Source organism: Coregonus lavaretus, assembly GCF_964263955.1.
Source record: "Coregonus lavaretus genome assembly, chromosome: 10".
NCBI lineage: Eukaryota > Metazoa > Chordata > Actinopteri > Salmoniformes > Salmonidae > Coregonus > Coregonus lavaretus.
The window spans coordinates 31,331,431-31,351,113 of record NC_139997.1 but is presented as its reverse complement, the minus strand read 5'-3'; the positions used below and the strand labels follow the sequence as shown (position 1 = coordinate 31,351,113).

The 19,683-nt window shown below is 41.3% G+C and overlaps 2 protein-coding genes across 2 annotated transcripts in view; one reads left to right on the top strand and one right to left on the bottom strand.

Annotated features, from left to right (window-relative positions):
- Positions 1 to 585: 585 nt before the first annotated feature.
- spata22 (spermatogenesis associated 22) lies at positions 586 to 3,525 on the top strand (the record flags this gene model as incomplete). The annotated part of the gene is made up of 7 exons (XM_084169687.1): positions 586 to 625; positions 1,131 to 1,268; positions 1,504 to 1,696; positions 1,809 to 2,184; positions 2,610 to 2,736; positions 2,856 to 2,953; positions 3,334 to 3,525. The coding sequence occupies 7 exons, from the start codon at positions 586 to 588 to the stop codon at positions 3,523 to 3,525; spliced, it is 1,164 nt and encodes a 387-aa protein (XP_084025813.1).
- A 1,707-nt stretch (positions 3,526 to 5,232) lies between these two features.
- Positions 5,233 to 19,683, bottom strand: part of LOC311135583 (LHFPL tetraspan subfamily member 7 protein-like) — a 243,248-nt gene continuing 228,797 nt past the window's right edge. Inside the window, exon 3 of the mRNA XM_084169595.1 lies at positions 5,233 to 7,034. Within this exon, the coding sequence (XP_084025721.1) occupies positions 6,808 to 7,034 (227 nt within the window). The 3' untranslated portion in view covers positions 5,233 to 6,807. The remainder of the gene's footprint in view (positions 7,035 to 19,683) is intronic.

Sequence of the window (19,683 nt, the reverse complement as noted above, 5' to 3'; positions counted from 1 at the left end):
ATAGGCCAACAGACTAACTCAGTCCCACTTGAAAAGAAAACGAACAAACTAGGTAGTATTTATATAAAGTGCAGCCTCCCTCTCTTAGCTAATAGCTAGCTAAGTGTTCTAGCTAGCCAAGAAGTGGGAAATCGCGGGCATTAGCGCGTGCCTATCCAATCTGACTGGCGAAAAGGAGGCCCCTGCTTTATTCGACGAAGCTTGGAGGAGGCTGCCTAGCTAACTACAGTAGGTATTTAGCTAGCTACTTTGGAACAGAAACCACATGTAAACAATGGAAAGACATTATTTAATTAAATGTAACTTGGCTAACGTTGATGAAAACTAAACATTCTTTGATGATTAGGTTGTTATTTAGCTAGCTAGCTACTAAAACAGAAATAGCTATTGATAACTTTTTTTGCTAACGTTATACTGTAGCTAGCTAGCTAGCTAACTACTATAGCTAGGCCCAGTGCTAACGACAGCTAGCTAGCAATACGTTGTATTTGATGCTTTGTAGTTAGAGGTGTCAGGCTAGCTAGTTAAATGTTTTATTTTATGAATTCATTAGATTCTTTGATTGAGTGAAGACACTGGAATAAGATGAGAAGATATGAAAACCAGCAGGCCAGACCTACTGCAGGTTTGTGAAATTCAAATCAAATCAAAACAATTTTGTCACATGGCATGTACCGAATACAACAAGTGTAGACCTTACCGTGAAATGCTTACTAACAAGCCCTTAACCAACAATGCCGTTTTAAGAAAATATAGTTAGGAAAATATTTACTAAATCAACTAAAGTAAAAAAAAAAGTAACACAATAAAATAACAAAAACGAGATTATATACAGGGGGTACCGTTACCGAGTCAATGTGTGTGGGTACAGGTTAGTCGAGGAAATTGAGGTAATATGTACATGCAGGTAGGGGTAAAGTGACTGCATAGAATGTAAATAATAAACAGTGAGTAGCAGCAGTGTACAAAAAAAAAGGAAGGGGGGGTCAATGCAAATACGCCAGGTAGCCATTTGATTTATTGGAATGTGATGGCCGCATTCATGTCATAAACTGATGGCTGCATTGTCAAAACATTGTCAACACTGTCATGAGAAAAAATGTAATGTCTCATGATCGTTTGTCTTCCAGGATGCCTCTCTGTGCCTCTGTTTAACCAGAAGAAAAGGAGCAGGCTGCCTTTGACATCCAATCCCTCAGAGAACAAATTTTGCTCCGGCAATGAATACATGCCCACACACAGCTCTGCTTCATCCATCAACACATCAGGTAAGAGGAATATAGGCTACTTCTCATGGATTTCAGTAGTAGCTATAATCAGATGTGTTCTGTGATTCATAAACTTTTATCCTGAATTTATATTGGATTTTTAAAGAGAGAGAGAGATTCTACTACGTCTCAGTCACTAGATGGCACCACACACAAAGAAAAATGCATTTTTGCCACCTATATCTCAATGCTATAACATACAACATTTTTCATAGTACTTTCAACCTCTGCTCAGGTAACACAGGCTATTACCAAGATCAAGCCCCAAGGTGTCCTGGACCTGCTGCTCAGGACAATCAGTGGAGCAGACAAGGCAACCAGCAGCAGTCTCAACCACAGTCTCAGTATCCTAACAGTCAACGTGCACCGGGACCTGTGGGGAGAAGGTTTGCACCTCTGCCACACCCATACAAAGCTGGGAATACAGGGTATGGTAAATTGATAGGACTCTCTGGAGCTCTCTGTAGAGGCAGTCATTATAGATGTCTGATGGTTATGCAACACATAAACCTGTCATATCACTGTTTCGCATATGTCCAGTCCGCAGATGGGACAGCCACCAGTGAAGCAGGACTCAAGAGTCCCTGCAAACCCCAGACAGAGCAACTACAATGCACCTTTCAGCAGTGGGAACACACAGAACAAGCCAGTACCCCCAAGTAGCTACTCTCAGATGGGTCAGCAGCAGCAGTCAGGTTACAGACCGAGACAGGACAACCCACCAGAGCCTCCTCTTTACTCCCAGCAGTCTAAACCCACTCCCCCTCCAAGCAGACCAAGTCCTGGTCCTGGACCACAGAAGCAGAGCACATCCTGGAAGTTTAGAACCACCACCAACACTGGGCCACAGAAACAGCTGATGGAAGACAGAGACACATATCAAACTCAAAATACCTCTCAGTCTCAGGTACAACATGTAAGTAATCTGTGCTAATTATAGTTTATAGTTTAACGTACTGTAGGACCCTCAAACTCAACTCTGGACCTCGAAGCCAGTTCCACTGTGTTTTTTAATTGTTCCTCTCTAATCAGGGACTGATTTAGACCTGGGCCACCAGGTGGGTGCAGTTCATTATCTGGTAGAACAGAAAACCAGCAGGCCTTACCTCGTAGAGTAAGAGTTGAATACCCTTGCTGTAGGAAAACAAAGGTTTCCGTAGATTACTTACCATAAAATAACAATTATATCGTTTTCATATTTAACCCAATTGTAGATATGTTTAATCAAGTAAAAATGACAGCTCATTTATCGTAAATACCTTTTATCATGCTAGTCTTGTAAAATGTATGTTCAATGCTAGATCAGTGATTTAAAGCATTAATGTCTCCTATATTGGGAAGACTACATCTGTGTTCCAGGTCAAACCAGCAACTGAGAACTCTCTGAGGATCCTGACTGCTGTCATTGATGGCATTAGACACTGGAGCCAGTTCAAGGACAGAGCCCCATACCTATTTGAGATTTTCGGTAAGTTCTCAGGAAGTGTCACTTCTCTAACATTGTATTTACTATTACCGGTACTGTGTACACAATTTTTATAATGTATATTTTATTCTATTAATTCATATTCTATGTTCGTCCCACAGCCACTCTTGACTCTGCAGTTACCGGCGGATCTCATGGAGCTAAGAACTTCCTCATGAGAGATGGGAAAGAGGTGGTGCAGTGTGTCTTCTATGAAAATGTGAGTCAGAAAAACACTTCCTCTTTAGTAGAAAATTGAGACATACAGTTACAGGGCTGTCTAGAGTTAATCAGAGGACACCATTAAATTACTTAATGTTCAGCACATGTATTGGAGAGTTTTTAAAGGCCTAAAAAATCCACAGTTCTTTTCGATATCAAGAACTTTGTAGACCAGAATTTTCTTTCGACATGATTCTTACCAGCTGCTACTGATCATCAGCATTATAAAGCAGTAGTTTGTTTTTCGACATGGCTGGAGGATATGGATTCTCAAATCGTACTGTATCTCCAGGGTGGATACCCATTATGTTACCTTTACCGTGTTGTGCTGGATGTATACCCTTTTTGTCTAATGCATCTCTGCTCTATATCCACCAGGAGCTGGAGCTGCCCAGGCTGATCCGAGGCCAGGTGCACCGCTGTGTGGGGAACTACGACCGCACCAGGGACATCCTCACCTGTGTGTCTGTCAGGGCCGCTCTGCCCTCAGAGCAGAGGAACGCACAGGAGTCTATCAAAGCGTCGGACGCTGAGATGAGGGACCTGGTGAAATCACTCAGTGAAGTCTGATCAGCAGCAAAGAAACACATAAGAGAGCTTCCAACAACAGTTCAAAGGAAAAACAATTGTCTTTGCCAATGGGTTTTTGTGAGTATCACTATATGGCAAGCGCTCTCCTCTTTATTAGAAACTGAAGGATCCTACTGTATATAGAGTCCTACTGTATGTAGATCCTTGACATGTCTGAATATTCTCCAGGGATGAGTAGTACGTGATTCCCGATTTATTTTTGAAAGAATATTCTGAACTGGGCAGTTCAAGTGTATGCAGTTTCACCTGCTTGCCTGTAAATGGTGCCATCTGTTTGTGACAAGCAACAAATTAAGATTGTGTGTTTATGAATTTCCTAATGTTAAATCTGTACTTGCATCTGTATATCAGCAGAGTACAGATAAGGTATATATGTTTTTCTTGTGTATATAATACTTAACACATTTCACATTTTTCATATGTGCAATTCTGTTTTTGGACAAAAAATAAAACCCCTTTCTCTTCTTCATTTATGAAATGTTTTATTACAAAGAAAATTCACAGAACAGCAAACATTGTTAAGAGGATGGTTTCAGATAAAACAAACACATTGTTGAGGTAATATCTCAAAATATATATTTCAAAGGGAAGGGGGGGGTCCAGTTAAGAATGAAAAGTGAGCTAACATACAGTTATTCGTTTATTTACAACCAACATATCACAATGGAAAACCCAGTACTACTACTCTACAAAAACAGTTTCACCAGTGCTGAGACTTGACACAATGTTTCAACATAATATCGGGGCACAAATCCTGTGCAGTAAGTGAACCCCAGTCATTCCCAGTATCAAGCACAGTATGAGGTCCAATACAAACACCAACATATCTTTCCTGGGCTTCTTTTGAAAACATGGCAACACAATTACAATGTTTTTTTTTTATCAGGACTTTTCTTCTTTTTAAGTAAATTTGGCAATTTTCAAAGAAGTTCAACCCAGCATTACGCACACACACACACCTTGGAATACAGTATGTATGTAAAAGCACACCGATTTGTTGAATTGGCTGCGTAGTTGGGGAAATTATACAATTTGTCCATGGAACATGATAAGAATAAAACAATTCAATTAGGAGATGTGAGGGCAAAAACACACTAATCCATTGGCTTATGTCAGAAGGTAATTATTTTTAGCCACGCTTTACACATTACGTGGATAATGTGTCAACTCATCACTGATAACTGCAGGCTAAGTTCAATTTGTACAGCTCTCAAGCTCTGCCACTCTACTTGGTGTATGGGCATGCCAGGAATTAATGCATTAGCTGCATGTCACAACCTTTTAATTTAGTGATTAAAGTGATTTCCCTCTTGTGAATAAATTGGAAGCTTTTAGAAGACATCAGCTTTTTTCTTCTATAGAACATTCTTCCAAGTTCAACAAGATTATAATGTACAGAAGCACATATTGAAACATACAGGAAAAGTACAGCACACAGGGAAAATAACAACATGTGAACATTTCTACACTACAATATCCACAGTTTCAGCTGAAATAGATAGTTACCTGATATTAATACACTCTATGCTATCTAAAACCTAAAAGGGTTCTTCGGCTGTCCCCATAGGAGAACTCTTTGAAGAACCCTTTTTGGTTCCAGGTAGAACCCTTTTGGCTTCAATGTAGAACCCTTTCCACAGAGGGTTCTACTTGGAACCGAAAAGGGTTATACCTGGAACTGAAAAGGGTTCTCCTATGGGGACAGCCGAAGAACCCTTTTGGAACCCTTTTTTCTAAGAGTGTAGTATTGAAGTAACTTGTCTTGGTTTTGTTATAAAGGCACACGTTGGTATGGTCAGAGCAGATATATTTTAATCTAGATCAGCTGTTTTACTATTTATTAACTAACCCCAACTTTATCTGCACTCTAGTCTAGAATTTCAAGACAATACTATCTTATCTTCTTGCCTTTCGCCTGATTTAATGTAGTCCTGAATTATAGTGTATCGCTAGTATTGTGTGGTGTAAAAACTGAAATAACTTGGGTTAACAAGACAACCATATCAACACTAGGAACTCTGGAAAGGTTGGTAGAAGGATGCCATGTCATCCCAACATCAAATTTGTAACAAATGCTTTTCACATGCCTTAAAAGTTGACTATCAGACAAATATTGTGTTATTATGCACACCTCCCTATCTATATTAATTTGTCTTGAAGGCAAATACATCTCCTCCACTGAAAAACATGTCCAACTATTTCTCTAGAATTGTTACTGTCCGATGGTTCACTGCTTGAGACTTGTTAAAAATGTGAATGGTCTCCGTCCCTTTAGAACCATGTTGAAGGTGTAAGCTAAGTCAGATGACGAGTCCCCAGGGCTAATGTTTCACTGTGCTACACGTCCATCTTATGACATCCTTACAGCCACAGTGTTGTTCAATGCTGGATCCAAACTGCATCTAGATCCAAACCTATATACAATCCACTTTCCTCAAACTCCACTGGATGGAGTCTTTGAATGCGCTCACTGTGTTGAGATCTATGGGTCTGAGACCGTGTTCTTAACTTTCTGATCCTCGCTTTGTCTTGATGTCAAATGGGTCTCCCATTGTCTTGACTGTTCGCCAAATCCACATTAACCCATTGAAGATAGAAGCATGTCCACATCCTTTGATAACTGTAGAAATGTCTCATATTGTCTGTTAATTTCATGCCACCCTTGACGATTGAAGATTCTCCTTATTTTCCCACCTTTTCTCATGCAAACAACTCCCTGATTATTCTGGAATGTTATACTTATTCAGTATTGCCCACTCTTATAGCCCACTATTAATGTCACGATGGAGTCATTATGGTTATAGTCCTGACCATCACCCTCTGTCTGGTTACTGTAGTGTTTAACCAACTTTCTATGAATAACATGATAGGAATATTTATGTATACTTCTGTCCATCTGAACAGAGGTTGTTATTATCAATCCTTGTGTTTCTTTCAAACATGTATTTTTTCCAGAAAAGATACTGAATATCAAATATGTCTAACCAGAAATGGAAAGTCACAAATTGACAGTAAAAGAAAGAACATAACAATAAGGTAAATTATTAGATCAAATAAATATATTTTGTTTGAAGGAAGACGGTATATAAATGTTAGTCACATTTGGGTATAGCCTAGTTGTATATCAGTGGGCAGGGCTTTTTAAAATGGTATCCTACAGAAGAAGTGGATGCAGGGGTTTCTTCATCTCCATGACATCATACAGGGAAGTAGGAAGTACTGTAGTAGACTGACTGGACGAGGGCGGGGTCAGTTGTTGCCCTATAAGAGAGTGGGCAGGGGTGTCGGGGACAGGTGCTCCTTTGGGGCGTATTTGGCGAAGAAAGGCAGGAAGAGTGTGAGCATGACGCCGACGATGGCCAGCATGTATCCCCAGCCAATCTGGCAGTCCCCGGCATAGTAGATGTCTGAGTCCCCGCAGAAGGACCTCACCAAGGTGGAGTTGAGCCCAAAGGGATAGACCAGTAACCCAGATCCCATGATGAACACTGGAGGAGAGAGGAGAAATGGGAGAGGCTTTGGTTACAACCAGGGTTACATTCGAATACCATTGTGTTTTGTTGTTTGGTCATGTATTTCATTTTTGATCATATCTTTAGACAGCACCGTGGAGAACAAGATCCCCTATTGTTCAGCTTCCCAAAAATATATCTTAACATCCCTCCTCCTCATGTGCTTCTTTCAATTATCCTTACATTTCGATCATCCTTCCAACTGAACTAAATCAAAGATCCAGCTGTAAAAGTTTCCATCCGGGCTCATTGCTTTCAGATTGACAAGTGTTCCTAGTAATGTTGACCCCTGGCCACTTGGTGGCACTAGAGATTTTGCATTATGAGCCAATAGCCCACAGATATGGTCAAAAGTGTAATTTAGGAGCTTCACTGTCTGCTCTATCTCCAGTTGCACCCTGAATAGCACCTATAGAAAAATAAATCACTATTGAGATTGACTCAGCCAGGGAGTGATGGAGAAAGGACTGATGGAGGAGAGGAAATAGGCTTTTTATGTAAAAAAAAGGAGCTCTGATGACTCTGGATTGACAGGCTTGGCTAATGCAAAGTGAATCATGTCTCCCAAAAACCATTAGCACTTCTCATGCCAAACTGATGACAGCAATCAGCTTTCCCAGACAGTATCACATCCTTAGTGCCCCTTGTAGCGACTTGCTGAGAGAGTGGCTCAGTTTAAAAAAAATTGAGTTAGGTCTGCCAGCCAGCGCTGCCAAGAAGCAGCTATCGACTGCTGAGTATCATCATTACTACTCTTACTCATTTTGAGGAAAAACATAAAGGTTAGATTTCCATTATACTGGACTGTCATTGTGTCTTTTACGATAAAATGAAATAATAGGGTACTATCGATTTGATAACAAACTATCATTCACAGCTGTCTGTCTGTCTATAAAACACGTATAATATTTTGTTCATGTATTGATTCCAGAGTTTCTGACTTTCAAGGACAGTGTAGCAGCAGGGTTGATGGAGTGTAATAGTGAAGTTATAAGATAAGGCAATGGGGATGTCAAGTATCAAATTGTTTTATGCTGCAATGTTATGGATTTTTTGGAAGGGGTTGAGGGGAGCTCTATATTATGACATTTCCCATGCAGAGAGAGTGATAAGATTGAATTTTTTGGTGTGTGTTTGAAAGCCCTCTGGGAGAGACTGGTGAGAGTCACGCTAAGGGCACAGAGGAGAGAGAAACCGATAGAGGTAAGGAGAAAACCGAGGAGAGCAACTGAGAAGGAAGGAGGAAAAACTGAGTCAGAGAAAGAAGGGGGTGAGAAAAAGGAAAGAGGGGGCAAAAAATAAGTACAAGAAACAGAGAGAAGGGGGAGAAGGTTGTATGTGTGGGAATTTAGGGCACTGTGTACCAGCGTCAACCCATTACATTGAGCTGATTGAGGCTGAGGATGTGGCTGCTGTAGCCCCAACCCAGAGCTGAGGCTGCTGTACCCCCAATCCACCCAGAGCTCTGTCTCTGTCCTGCTCAGAATGGCCCTGTATTTATCTGCAGGGGCCTGGCTCTTCAAAGCAGCCTTGTTAATGATACTTTAATGGCCTTCTCTATCAAACTATCATTGGTTTTGTGGAAGGTGCACAAAGACACAGGCAGTGTTTCCTTTTCAAGGCCCTTCCCTCGCTGTTCCCTCCCACAACAGAGAGATGACAGCAGTCACACACAGCCAAAACCCAAATGGATAGATAATGAAGAAAAATGCCAGGCCCCCAAATAGTCGGTGCAGGAATGAAATCAAACCACATAACATAGCTTTGAAACAAGTGGCACGAGAGCCTTGAGGGTAGGTATACGGAGAGGGGCAATTGTTGTCTGCATCAGATAAGCGCTGTGCCTCAGGTCGATATGATCTCTCCAGGCTGCATAGCTCTGTTAATGGGAACAGACTTATCAAGAAAGTACAAGTCTGACAACCCTGGACTCACTTCACCTGGATAAAGTCTGAAGACTAGAGTAGACTACTGTGTTATGTACTGTAGGATTACTGGAAAGATCAAACTAAAGCATTTGCCTATTGGTGATTGAAAACATGTACACAATCAGTCTGTGATATAATAAATGTACAGTATACATCAAAGGAGGTTGGTGGCACATTAATTGTGAAGGACAGGCTCGTGATAATGGCTGGAGCAGAATTGGTGGAATGGTACCATTCTAATCAAATGGCTACCCAGACTATTTGCATTGTGTGTCGTCGTCCCCCGCCCCCTTTTACGCTGCTGCTACTTTATGCATAGTCACTTTAATAACTCTACCTACGTGTACATATTACCTCAATTACCTCGACTAACCGGTGCCCCCGCACATTGACTCAGTACCGGTACCCCCTGTATATAGCCTCGCTATTGTTATTTTACTGCTGCTCTGTAATTATTTGTTACTTTTATTTCTTGTTATTTTGTTATTTAATGTTTTTTTTTTCTTCTTAAAATTGCATTGTTGGTTAAGGGCTTGTAAGTAAGCATTTCACTGTAAGGTCTACCTGTTGTTTTCGGCGCATGTGACAAATAACATTTGATTTGATTTGATTTGAAATACACCAAACATATGGTTTCCATGCATTTGATGCCATTCCACTCGCTCCGTTCCAGCCATTATTATGAGCCGTCCTCCCCTCAGCAGCCTCCTGTGGTATACATATATGATGGATTTTATGATGTTCAGGATTACATGTACTGGATGCATGCATATACAGTACATACCATTTGGTGATTTGACTCGTGTTCAACCTTGAGTAAAAGGTGAAAACTTCATTTGAGAGATTAGCAGTAGAAGCCCACTATGGACACGGATGGGTAAACTCAATCTTATAAATATAGAAGCTGAGGGAGCAGTGACAAATGACACGATGGTACGATGCAGTGAAACTGCTTATGGTAACCTCACAGCATTCATTATTCTCCCATCCAACAGGGCCAGGGGAGCGAAGAAAGCGTCCCGCTCTCATCTCATATGCCATATTGAATGTCCCATGTGATTATAAAGGGAAAACTTAGTTATTCTGGAGTTGGGACTTGACTTGAGAGTGTTTGCGGAGTTCACTTGAATACAAAATATCCACAATGGCAACTTGGCAAGTACTGTACAATCCAAGCTACGATAACGTAAAAGTAAATAATGTAGCATCTAATGGGCCACAAACAACCATACTGTAAACTGCACATAGAATTGCAAAGCACCAAGCATTATCTAAATCCTAAGACAACAACGGTAATTTGGATGGGCGCCTCGGAACTGGTCCCACACACAATGAGTATCTATCAAGAGTGGGCAGGAGGACTCTTAACGCTACACTTGGCCAGTTGGGTGGCAGGTACAGCAGTAATAAAGGCAGTTAGCCACGAGGAAGAGCCGTTAAAACGTAATTACAGGAGTTTAAAGAGCCGTCTCCACAATAGCTGCAGGGCAGTAAAAAGCATTCAGCACAGCACTTCAACACGCAGCTCCTTCTTTCTTCCTGTTCCTATTAGACACAGTTTACTGTGCTTCCTGCGCCATTCACGTTCACGTGCACACAAGCCATGTACATTCTTGGAGATTGGGAGGTGGCTGGTAATAGAGTGATGTGGAGTGAGATAGAGATTATCCTATTGTAATCAGGTAGGACTGCAGGGAGGAAGGGAGGGCGTGAGAACAATTAATGGGGAAGAGACAGAGATAACAATGGGAAAAGGAAAGTGTAGGTCACCCAGGGGCTAATGCGTCTTATTTACAGACACCCCACATCCATACCGACATGCAGACACTCACACAGACACACAGGTGAATAAACACAGAGACAGCAAACATGGATCACAATGGAAAGCAAAGTTTTACACCTTGGGGTAGGTCAGTCACGAATCACTGCCACCCTATCAGCTCTCTGGGTTTATCAGTGTGTGTGTGTGTGTGTGTGTGTGTGTGTGTGTGTGTGTGTGTGTGTGTGTGTGTGTGTGTGTGTGTGTGTGCGCATGCGTGTGTGCTGTAGCAAGGACAGCCCTGAGAGTCTAACCGCACTTATACATACCCTGCGGCCTATCTGGCTAAATACAAAAACAGCAAAGCCGATGTGATGCTAATGATAGTAAATCAGCAGCCAAAACAGATGCCTGTCTCTCTGTTTAGCAACATATGCTGTTTGAGGATTTTCTTTGAGTTCATCCACATGGGTCTGACTTATTGCTCAGGCTCATCCGTCCTCTGTGGTAACACCACTGACAGGGTTATCCTTGAAGTTTGAAATCCTGGAAAAACAATCCTTAAATGTTGCACAATGGGGATAATTGCTTGTGGTGAACAACTGAGAGAGATTCAGAGAGATGCTCTCCAGATGGTTTGAAGAGCACTCAGCCTCAACCGGCGATGGTTGAAAAATGCCATGTTTTTGACAAGTGCAGCAACACTTTGTTAAATTGTTCTCCAATCATTTTCACAGATAGCTGTGAAGTCAGGAGGCCTAGGCTTTGTGATTATCACAGAACCTTTAGTGGAGTACAGTAAATCCTCTAAAATAAACATCAATGGGCGATACTTTTGTAGGAGTATGTTTATTCTTCAATCAGATTCAGGGAGAGAAATGGGGAGTAGAGGGGTGGAAAGCAGAGGAGAGGAGAGGCGAAGAAAGAGAAATGAAGAGAAGAGACGCAAAGAGAAGAAGATAAGGGAAAGAAAGAGAAGACAAGAAAAGAGAGTAGAAGACAGAAGAGAAGATAAGACAAGAGAAGACAGAAGAGAAGATAAGAAAAGACTAGAGAAGACAGAAGAGAAGAAAAAGGGAAAAGAAAGAGAAGAGAGGAGATGTGACGAGAAGAGAGGAGATGTGACGAGAAGAGAGGAAATGTGACGAGAAGAGAGGAGATGTGACGAGAAGAGAGGAGATGTGACGAGAAGAGAGGAGATGTGACGATAAGAGAGACTGACAAAGCTCAGTAGAGCAGCCTTGATTCTCCTCTCTCTTTTCCCTGGACTGTTCAGTGAGAATATGACAGGAGAGAAGTAGTGTTGGAAAGAGAGGAGAGCTCAGCCTTGACTCTCTCTCTCTCTGGTCGCTTGACTGCTTACGTTTCTCGATGAACTAATGAAACGCCACGTCGCCCCAGAAGATGATACTGAATTACACAGCCGTGAGAATGAGAAAAATAGAAAGTTTCTATAAAGGTATTTGAGGAGAGCTTGTTGGCCCTTGGCCTGTCCCCAGAGTAAAGTGTGTGATGAGGTAGCGTCCATGCGTGACAATGCATTAACTCTTGGCTGGGAACCACAGTAACGGCATGGTAACTCTGTATCCAATCACACAGGATGGACTGAGGTCCCCATTCACTCTCTCTGGGTCAGGCTCAGGGAGGGCTATATACAGTGACTGAGAGGTTTTAGTGAGAGTATATGATACCACAGACTTCATGTACCAATAAAATAAATACAAAATATGTTTTGTTTCACATACACCGGATAGGTGCAGTGATATGTGTTGTTTTACAGGGTCAGCCATAGCTTTGGATGTTGTGTGCATGCACTCTGATACTGTAGGTTAGTGTGTGTGGAGCATCCAACAACATGTATGCACAAACAACACACATTAAAACAAAAGGCGGTGAATGTTACACTGTATAGAGTACTAATGTATTAGTACAAAGACTTTTGGCATATTCTAATGAAATTGTCACCTGTTGGTGAATCATCGAATGAGAACATTAGCCTGTGACACATGACCTTTTAGTTGTCTAGTCAGTCCAATGCCCTATGGGGCTGAAGGTTATATGACAGTGATCTCTATCAGTGAGTAGTGAGGTGGAGTGTGGCCCATTCTCAGAAGATGATGTGGTCATCCTAGAAATGGATGACTAGAACGGGCATCATGTTGAGTATACCTACATACGTTGAGTGTACCCATGCTAGTCATTCTATTTCTATGGTGGTCATCCTATATTTCCTCCACGTACCATCAGAGTGCTTAATTACAAGCCATCCTGCTGCTGCTGGGGGCCTGGAGGGCCATTTATTATATCGCCAAGACTTCTGCTTTGGATCAAACTTTATTACCTCCCAACGCTGACTGCCATAACTCAGTTAGCACTGAGGAAAGTTGCCTGTGTGATTGAATTAGAGATTGATGTGATGGCTCCCTCCCTGGCCTGGCCTGTCTAATCCTCTGGTCTGGTTAGCCAAGCCTGACTGGCTGGCTGGCTGCTGTTATTTGTCTGTTCTGTCTGCTCCCTCTGGCTCTGTCTGTTAACGACTACAGCTACAGCCCCCGCCATGATTACTGTCAGAAATGGCTGAACACACAAACCTCAACAATCATGTTTTCCCCCTGGGTTAGAAACACTGGTGTGAATCTGAGGATAAGCTAAGGTCAAAGGGAAGAACTCTGACACTTGACAAGTCAAATCACATGCTTCATAAACAACAGGTGTAGACTAACAGTGAAATGCTTACTTACGGGCTCTTCCCAACAATGCAGAATACAATAAAAAATAATAATATAATAATAAAACATACACAATGATAAATACCCACAAGCATATCTGTGACACTCCCAGTCCCAGCAAAGACTCGCCCACAGCAGGAGGCCTGACTGGAACAACCCAGACACCACACAGGCTCAGATATCAGCCACAGAGACTCAGCTACCAGGTACATGATGCTATCCAATGTGTCACTATCCACAGTCTGCTCTCATTCTTGAAAGGAACTTTCCGTTTGGCTGCTGTCCCAATTGGGATTCTATCTGTCTGGTACTGTGCACTGAAACAACTAGGGGCAGTACAGTCACGCACATACAGAACAATATGTCTTACCTAACCTTACCTCACCTAACAACATACCTGAGAGCTAGTGTCACAGTAACTGAACAAAGAATGTTCCTCTTCACAATGACAAAAACATTGTTATTTTTACTCCTCTGTCAGAGAAGTGTATCCTTGCATTGTTCCCTTGCAAATATTTTGAAGCGGGTGTAAAAAAAAAAAATGAATATAAAAATGTATAATAAATCTTTATTTGCCAGCACAGCACTCATTTGTTTGTGTTGCCAGCGCTGTTTATCAGTTATGAAACACAGCGACATGAAACATATGCTGCAGGCCCTGGAAATACCAAGAAATATTGTTTAATTACAGTTGCAGCCTCACAGCCATACATCAAACCTGTTTTTCTGACGGAGCTTTCCGTCTAGTGATAATTCTTCCTGTTGATTAAAAGATGCTGCACATACAGTGCCTTGCAAAAGTATTCATCCCCCTTTTCGTTTTTCTTATTTTGTTGCATTACAACCTGTAATTTAAATGGATTTTTATTTGGATTTCATGTAATGGACATACACAAAATAGTCAAAATTGGTGAAGTGAAATGAAAAAAATAACTTGTTTCTAAAAATAAAAATAAACAAATAATGGAAAAGTGGTGCGTGCATATGTATTCACCCCCTTTGCTATGAAGCCCCTAAATAAGATCTGGTGCAACCAATTACCTTCAGAAGTCACATAATTAGTTAAATAAAGTCCACCTGCGGAGATTGGAGTATCTGTCCATAGGACCACTTTAAGCCGTACACTCCACAGAGCTGGGCTTTAAGGAAGAGTGGCCAGAAAAAAGCCATTGCTTAAAGAAAAAAATAAGCAAACACATTTGATGTTCGCCAAAAGCAATGTGGGAGACTCCCCAAACATATGGAAGAAGGTACTCTGGTCAGATGAGACTAAAATTGAGCTTTTTGGCCATCAAGGACAATGCTATGTCTGGCGCAAACCCAACACCTCTCATCCCCCCGAGAACACCATCCCCACAGTGAAGCATGGTGGTGGCAGCATCATGCTGTGGGGATGTTTTTCATCAGCAGGGACTGGGAAACTGGTCAGAATTGAAGGAATGATGGATGCCGCTTAATACAGGGAAATTCTTGAGGGAAACCTGTTTCAGTCTTCTAGAGATTTGAGACTGGGACAGAGGTTCACCTTCCAGCAGGACAATAACCCTAAGCATACTGCTAAAACAACACTCGAGTGGTTTAAGGGGAAACATTTAAATGTCTTGGAATGCCCAGACCTCAACCCAATTGAGAATCTGTGGTATCACTTAAAGATTGCTGTACACCAGCGGAACCCATCCAACTTGAAGGAGTTGGAACAGTTTTGCCTTGAAGAATGGGCAAAGATCCCAGTGGCTAGATGTGCCAAACGTATAGAGACATACCCCAAGAGACTTGCAGCTGTAATTGCTGCAAAATGTGGCTCTACAAAGTATTGACTTTGGGGGGGTGAATAGTTATGCATGCTCAAGTTTTCTGTTTTTTTGTCTTATTTGTTGTTTGTTTCACAATAAAAAATATTTTTCATCTTCAAAGTGATAGGCATGTTGTGTAAATCAAATGATACAAACCCCAAAAAAATCCATTTGAATTCCAGGTTGTAAGGCAACAAAATAGGAAAAATGCCAAGGGGGGTGAATACTTTGGCAAGCCACTGTATAGACAGGACAGGTGTTGTGATCCTGCCTACGTGTTTCTCTGTTTTTATTTCTAAAAGTGGGACTGGCGTTCTGTGGCAAAAAGTGGATGTTGACGTGGGTTGATCTGTATATCTGTATCTCTTTTTATAAACTAAATGAGCCGTTTGTGGTTTAAGATTTTTTCTTAAATCTCTGTGTGTGTGTGTGTGTGTGTGTGTGTGTGTGTGTGTGTGTGTGTGTGTGTGTATGTGTGCGTGTGTGAGTATGGATGTGTGTGTGTGTGTGTTTCAGTCAAGTCATTTTCCTATCATTTCCTACCATAAAGCTCTATAATGAAAGTAGAAGAGGTGGCAGTGGGGATACGGGTGTCTCTTGGAAATTGCTTTTCATCGCCCGCATGCGGAACCTATTCCCATTTCCGTCTCCTTCTCCAGGCAGCCAGGCAGGCAGGTGATAGGTATGGACGACCTCTCCTCTCCCCCTGGTCTGAAGGAGATGGTGGAGAGTGGTCCAGACGGCCCACCATCACATTAAAGCTACAGGCATGTCGGACCATGCTGTCTGAGTCTCATCATGCAGGGAATTAAACAGGGACTGTGGAGACGACAGGAGGGTTCTCATCTCATATGCCAATCTACAGTACCTTCCATGAATATGTCTAGGTGCTACTGGAGGGCCACAGACAGAAGCAAGGGAGTGATGTGTATATCAACTCAATTGCAGCGAGTGACAGTGAGTCTAAAGGAAAATGTGTTGTATATATGCCCACGGATCCATGCGAGAATCACCTGAGTTTTTCTTCCTCTGTAAACACACCTCAATGTACTCAGGGAGATAAATATTCTGGTATGAAGATGAAACTTTATTGCTTGCAGCTAACAATGAAATTAGCTTATAGGTTGTGGTACAGTATGGTGCCTGAAGGTCATGGGGTATAAAACAGCATGGAGGGACCATATCTTAATGTGATGAGCTGTGCTGTAGCAGCAGTCTGCACAAGCTTTGTTGATAATTAAGCAGTGTGCCTCTGGGAAATTATGCTAATTAACGTGCTTCTTCTTGAATAACCTCAGGTCCTAGAAACGTTTGGCTGGAGGTGTTCACGCAACCAAGAACACACACACGTGCGCACGCACACACACACACACATCGAAAACGCTCCCTGTAAATGATTCCGAAAGCTGTGAAAGAGAAAGTAGTAGTTGTGACTCCAATGTGGGAAGGGAAGAGAGACACATATGCTTTTAGGCCAAGGCTCTGTAGAGGATAAACAATAGCAGGAAATCTCTGTTCCCAGACAGAAAGGAGGGTCGTTCCAATTCGGCGCCTTTTCAGAAGTGTAACTTTGTAAAAATAAAAACGTTTCATTTTAACATTCTATCATAAAGAGTCCATGTTCAACTTCATAAAAAACATTTTTTCCCATCTCAAGAGGTAGTAAGTAAGTGCCTATTAAGTGCCAAATAAAGTAATAGAGTTGACCGTAACAGGATTGACCGTAACAGGGTTGACGATTTCTTCTTAAATCAGCCATAAATCCCCTTTATGGCTGATGGAAGCTTGTTGTGTGCAATAGGGAGTGGCTATTGAATGCAAGCTTCACAAAAAAAAGAAATTGTTCAAACATTTCTAGCTTGTCTATCTATGTGTAACAGGGTTGACGTGTTATGCTCAACCCGCTCAGTTTTCCACCACAAAACACCAGAACATGGCCAAAAAGAGTAGAACCAGCTCACCTGCTTTTACTCTATGATTTCACTATTAGATATTCAATGTTTCTTTGAAAAATATGAATAGTTCCACCATATTAAAACGAAAGTTTAGTTCACGTAACAGGGTTGACATTAAAATGAGGGACAGAAATAAATGAATCATTAATCACATGAAATAAATAATAATCTTCAAAAATAACATTGTCAAAGCAACAGAATAACTAGGGCATTACAGTGGTGAGACATTTTGGATTAAGTGGGTTAAAATCTTCTTAGAAGTGACAAAGGGTTGACAGAGGGACGTCAAAATGCTGAATTTAGGCACTTTAGCAAGCCATTATTCATATAAATTGATAGAATTCTCCATGTGGTCTATATTAAAGGGCACTTATAACCAGCCTTTTAAAATTAAATATTGGTGCACAATTTCTACATAAAATATCAAAGGGATGCAAACGGCACTCATTTGGTGGAATGATCCAGGTGTAAACGTAGTCAATGTGCAATGAGGGACCAAAGCAGATGTCAATACCAGTACAGACCAAAAACAACAAAGAGTCCAACCAAAAAGACGGTTACGGAAAATAAATCAGGGCGAGAAAGAGGAGTGGAGAGAGAAAGAGATATCGGGGAGGGAGAGATAGAGAAAAAAGAGAGAGACATTGTGTGTATTGTGGCATAATGTCAGTCATCCAGGGCAAGGTTATTATAGTTTTGTGTTTTTTTATATTCGTTTTTATTTCTATTAGTTTTTTTGTTTTTATTTGGAATTCAGTTTAGTTTCAGTTAGTTTTCAGACCTTATTTGCTAGTTTGTATTTAGTTTTAGTTGTATAAAAATATTTCTATTTAGTTTTTATATGACTTAGTTTCAGTTTTAGTGTTACCTACAGAAAGCATGTGTGGGAGGCTAGGAGCCATTTGTGTTGTATAGGTTTTTGTTTTAATTTGTTTTGTGGGATGTCACTTCTTGCAACTGGGGGCACTGGGGCAGTAATATATAAGGTCATGGGTCAGGTTATAGGTTTGTTTAGGTTTAAATTATAAAGTAAATCTCAATGTGACTTCGATTTAAATCTGCAATCCTTAATGGTGAAACTGCCATGTCCGTTTGCGATATTACAACAACAAAGAAGTTACTGCAAACAACGCAAAAAAAATGTCTCTCTCTGACATCATTGCACGCGCGATAGAACAGCAGCATATGTACTGCCATTTTTTTGTTTTACCTTGATGCGCGACGCTCCCCCAGCGCTCCCCATCTCTGCTTCGTCTACAAAACAAAAACAATAACAACGGCCGTGGGGCGGACAGTGGCGTTGTTTCCCGCTACTGCGGATTCCATCTTTAAAAGGAATAACTCAGAGACAAAATATATGGCGGAAGGAAACTCACTCTCACTCATGTTTACACCAATCTAATGCTTTTTAACTTTAGTAATACATGTAAGAAGAATCAAGTTAGCTACCTAGCTGATTCCCCCCCCTGGTATCTAGTGATAGCTAGTGATAGTGATGCACTAGTTAGGCATATTTGAAACATCACCATCTCCTGGCTGCATTTACCCACCAGATTCAGTAAACCCCCCAAAAGCTTGAAAACCCCATTAGATTTTTGCCCAAAGTTTAGAAGAAAAACTAAAACTGAACATAATTCATGATGGTTTTTATTTGATTTGAGCTAGTTTTGGAGTCAAAGATAATAGTTTCAGTATGTTCTACATTTTTCAAAAGGGTTTGTTAATTATTTTATTTCAGTTTACTAAATCGTTTTTTTCATGATTAGTTTTAGTTTACTATAATAACTGTTCCAGGGGCAGAGAGGAGGGCGGGTCGTGGCTGACCTCCTTCAGTCAGAGAGAAACACAGACAAACCACAGCCCCAACACAGCTACAGGAATAATAGGGTCCACAGACATGATTAAAGACAATGCAACCCACTGAATAGAAGAGAGAAGGAAGGACAGAGAGAGAGAGAGAGAGAGACGGAGAGAGAGAGAGAGAGAGAGAGAGAGAGAGAGAGAGAGGGAGAAAGAGACGAGAGAGGAGAGAGGGGGGGGGAGACAGGAGAGAGAGAGAGAAGGGATGGAGACAAAGAGAAAAAGAAAGAAAGAAGGGAGTCAGAGGAGTGGTGACTTAGAAAGAAGATGAGAGGATGGGTACTAGAATTCAGATTCAATAAGACCGCGCTGAACTATGGTTGCTTTTATTCACTAGAAATATATACAGTAAAGACAAAATACGATTTCCCCCCCAAAAAACAACTTTTGTCCAGTGAGCTTAACCTGCTGTTTAGTCAGCACAAAGAGGCTATGCAGACAACGGAAGCGTGCTCAGAATTGATCAAAAATGTTTTAAACTAAATTGCCTGTCTAAGACTGTTTGAAATGAGTTTGTAAAAAGGCTGATCACACAGGTGATTCTATGGATTGATGCTCTCTCTCTGAAATGGGAAAAACCTGTTGACCTTGGGATAAAGAG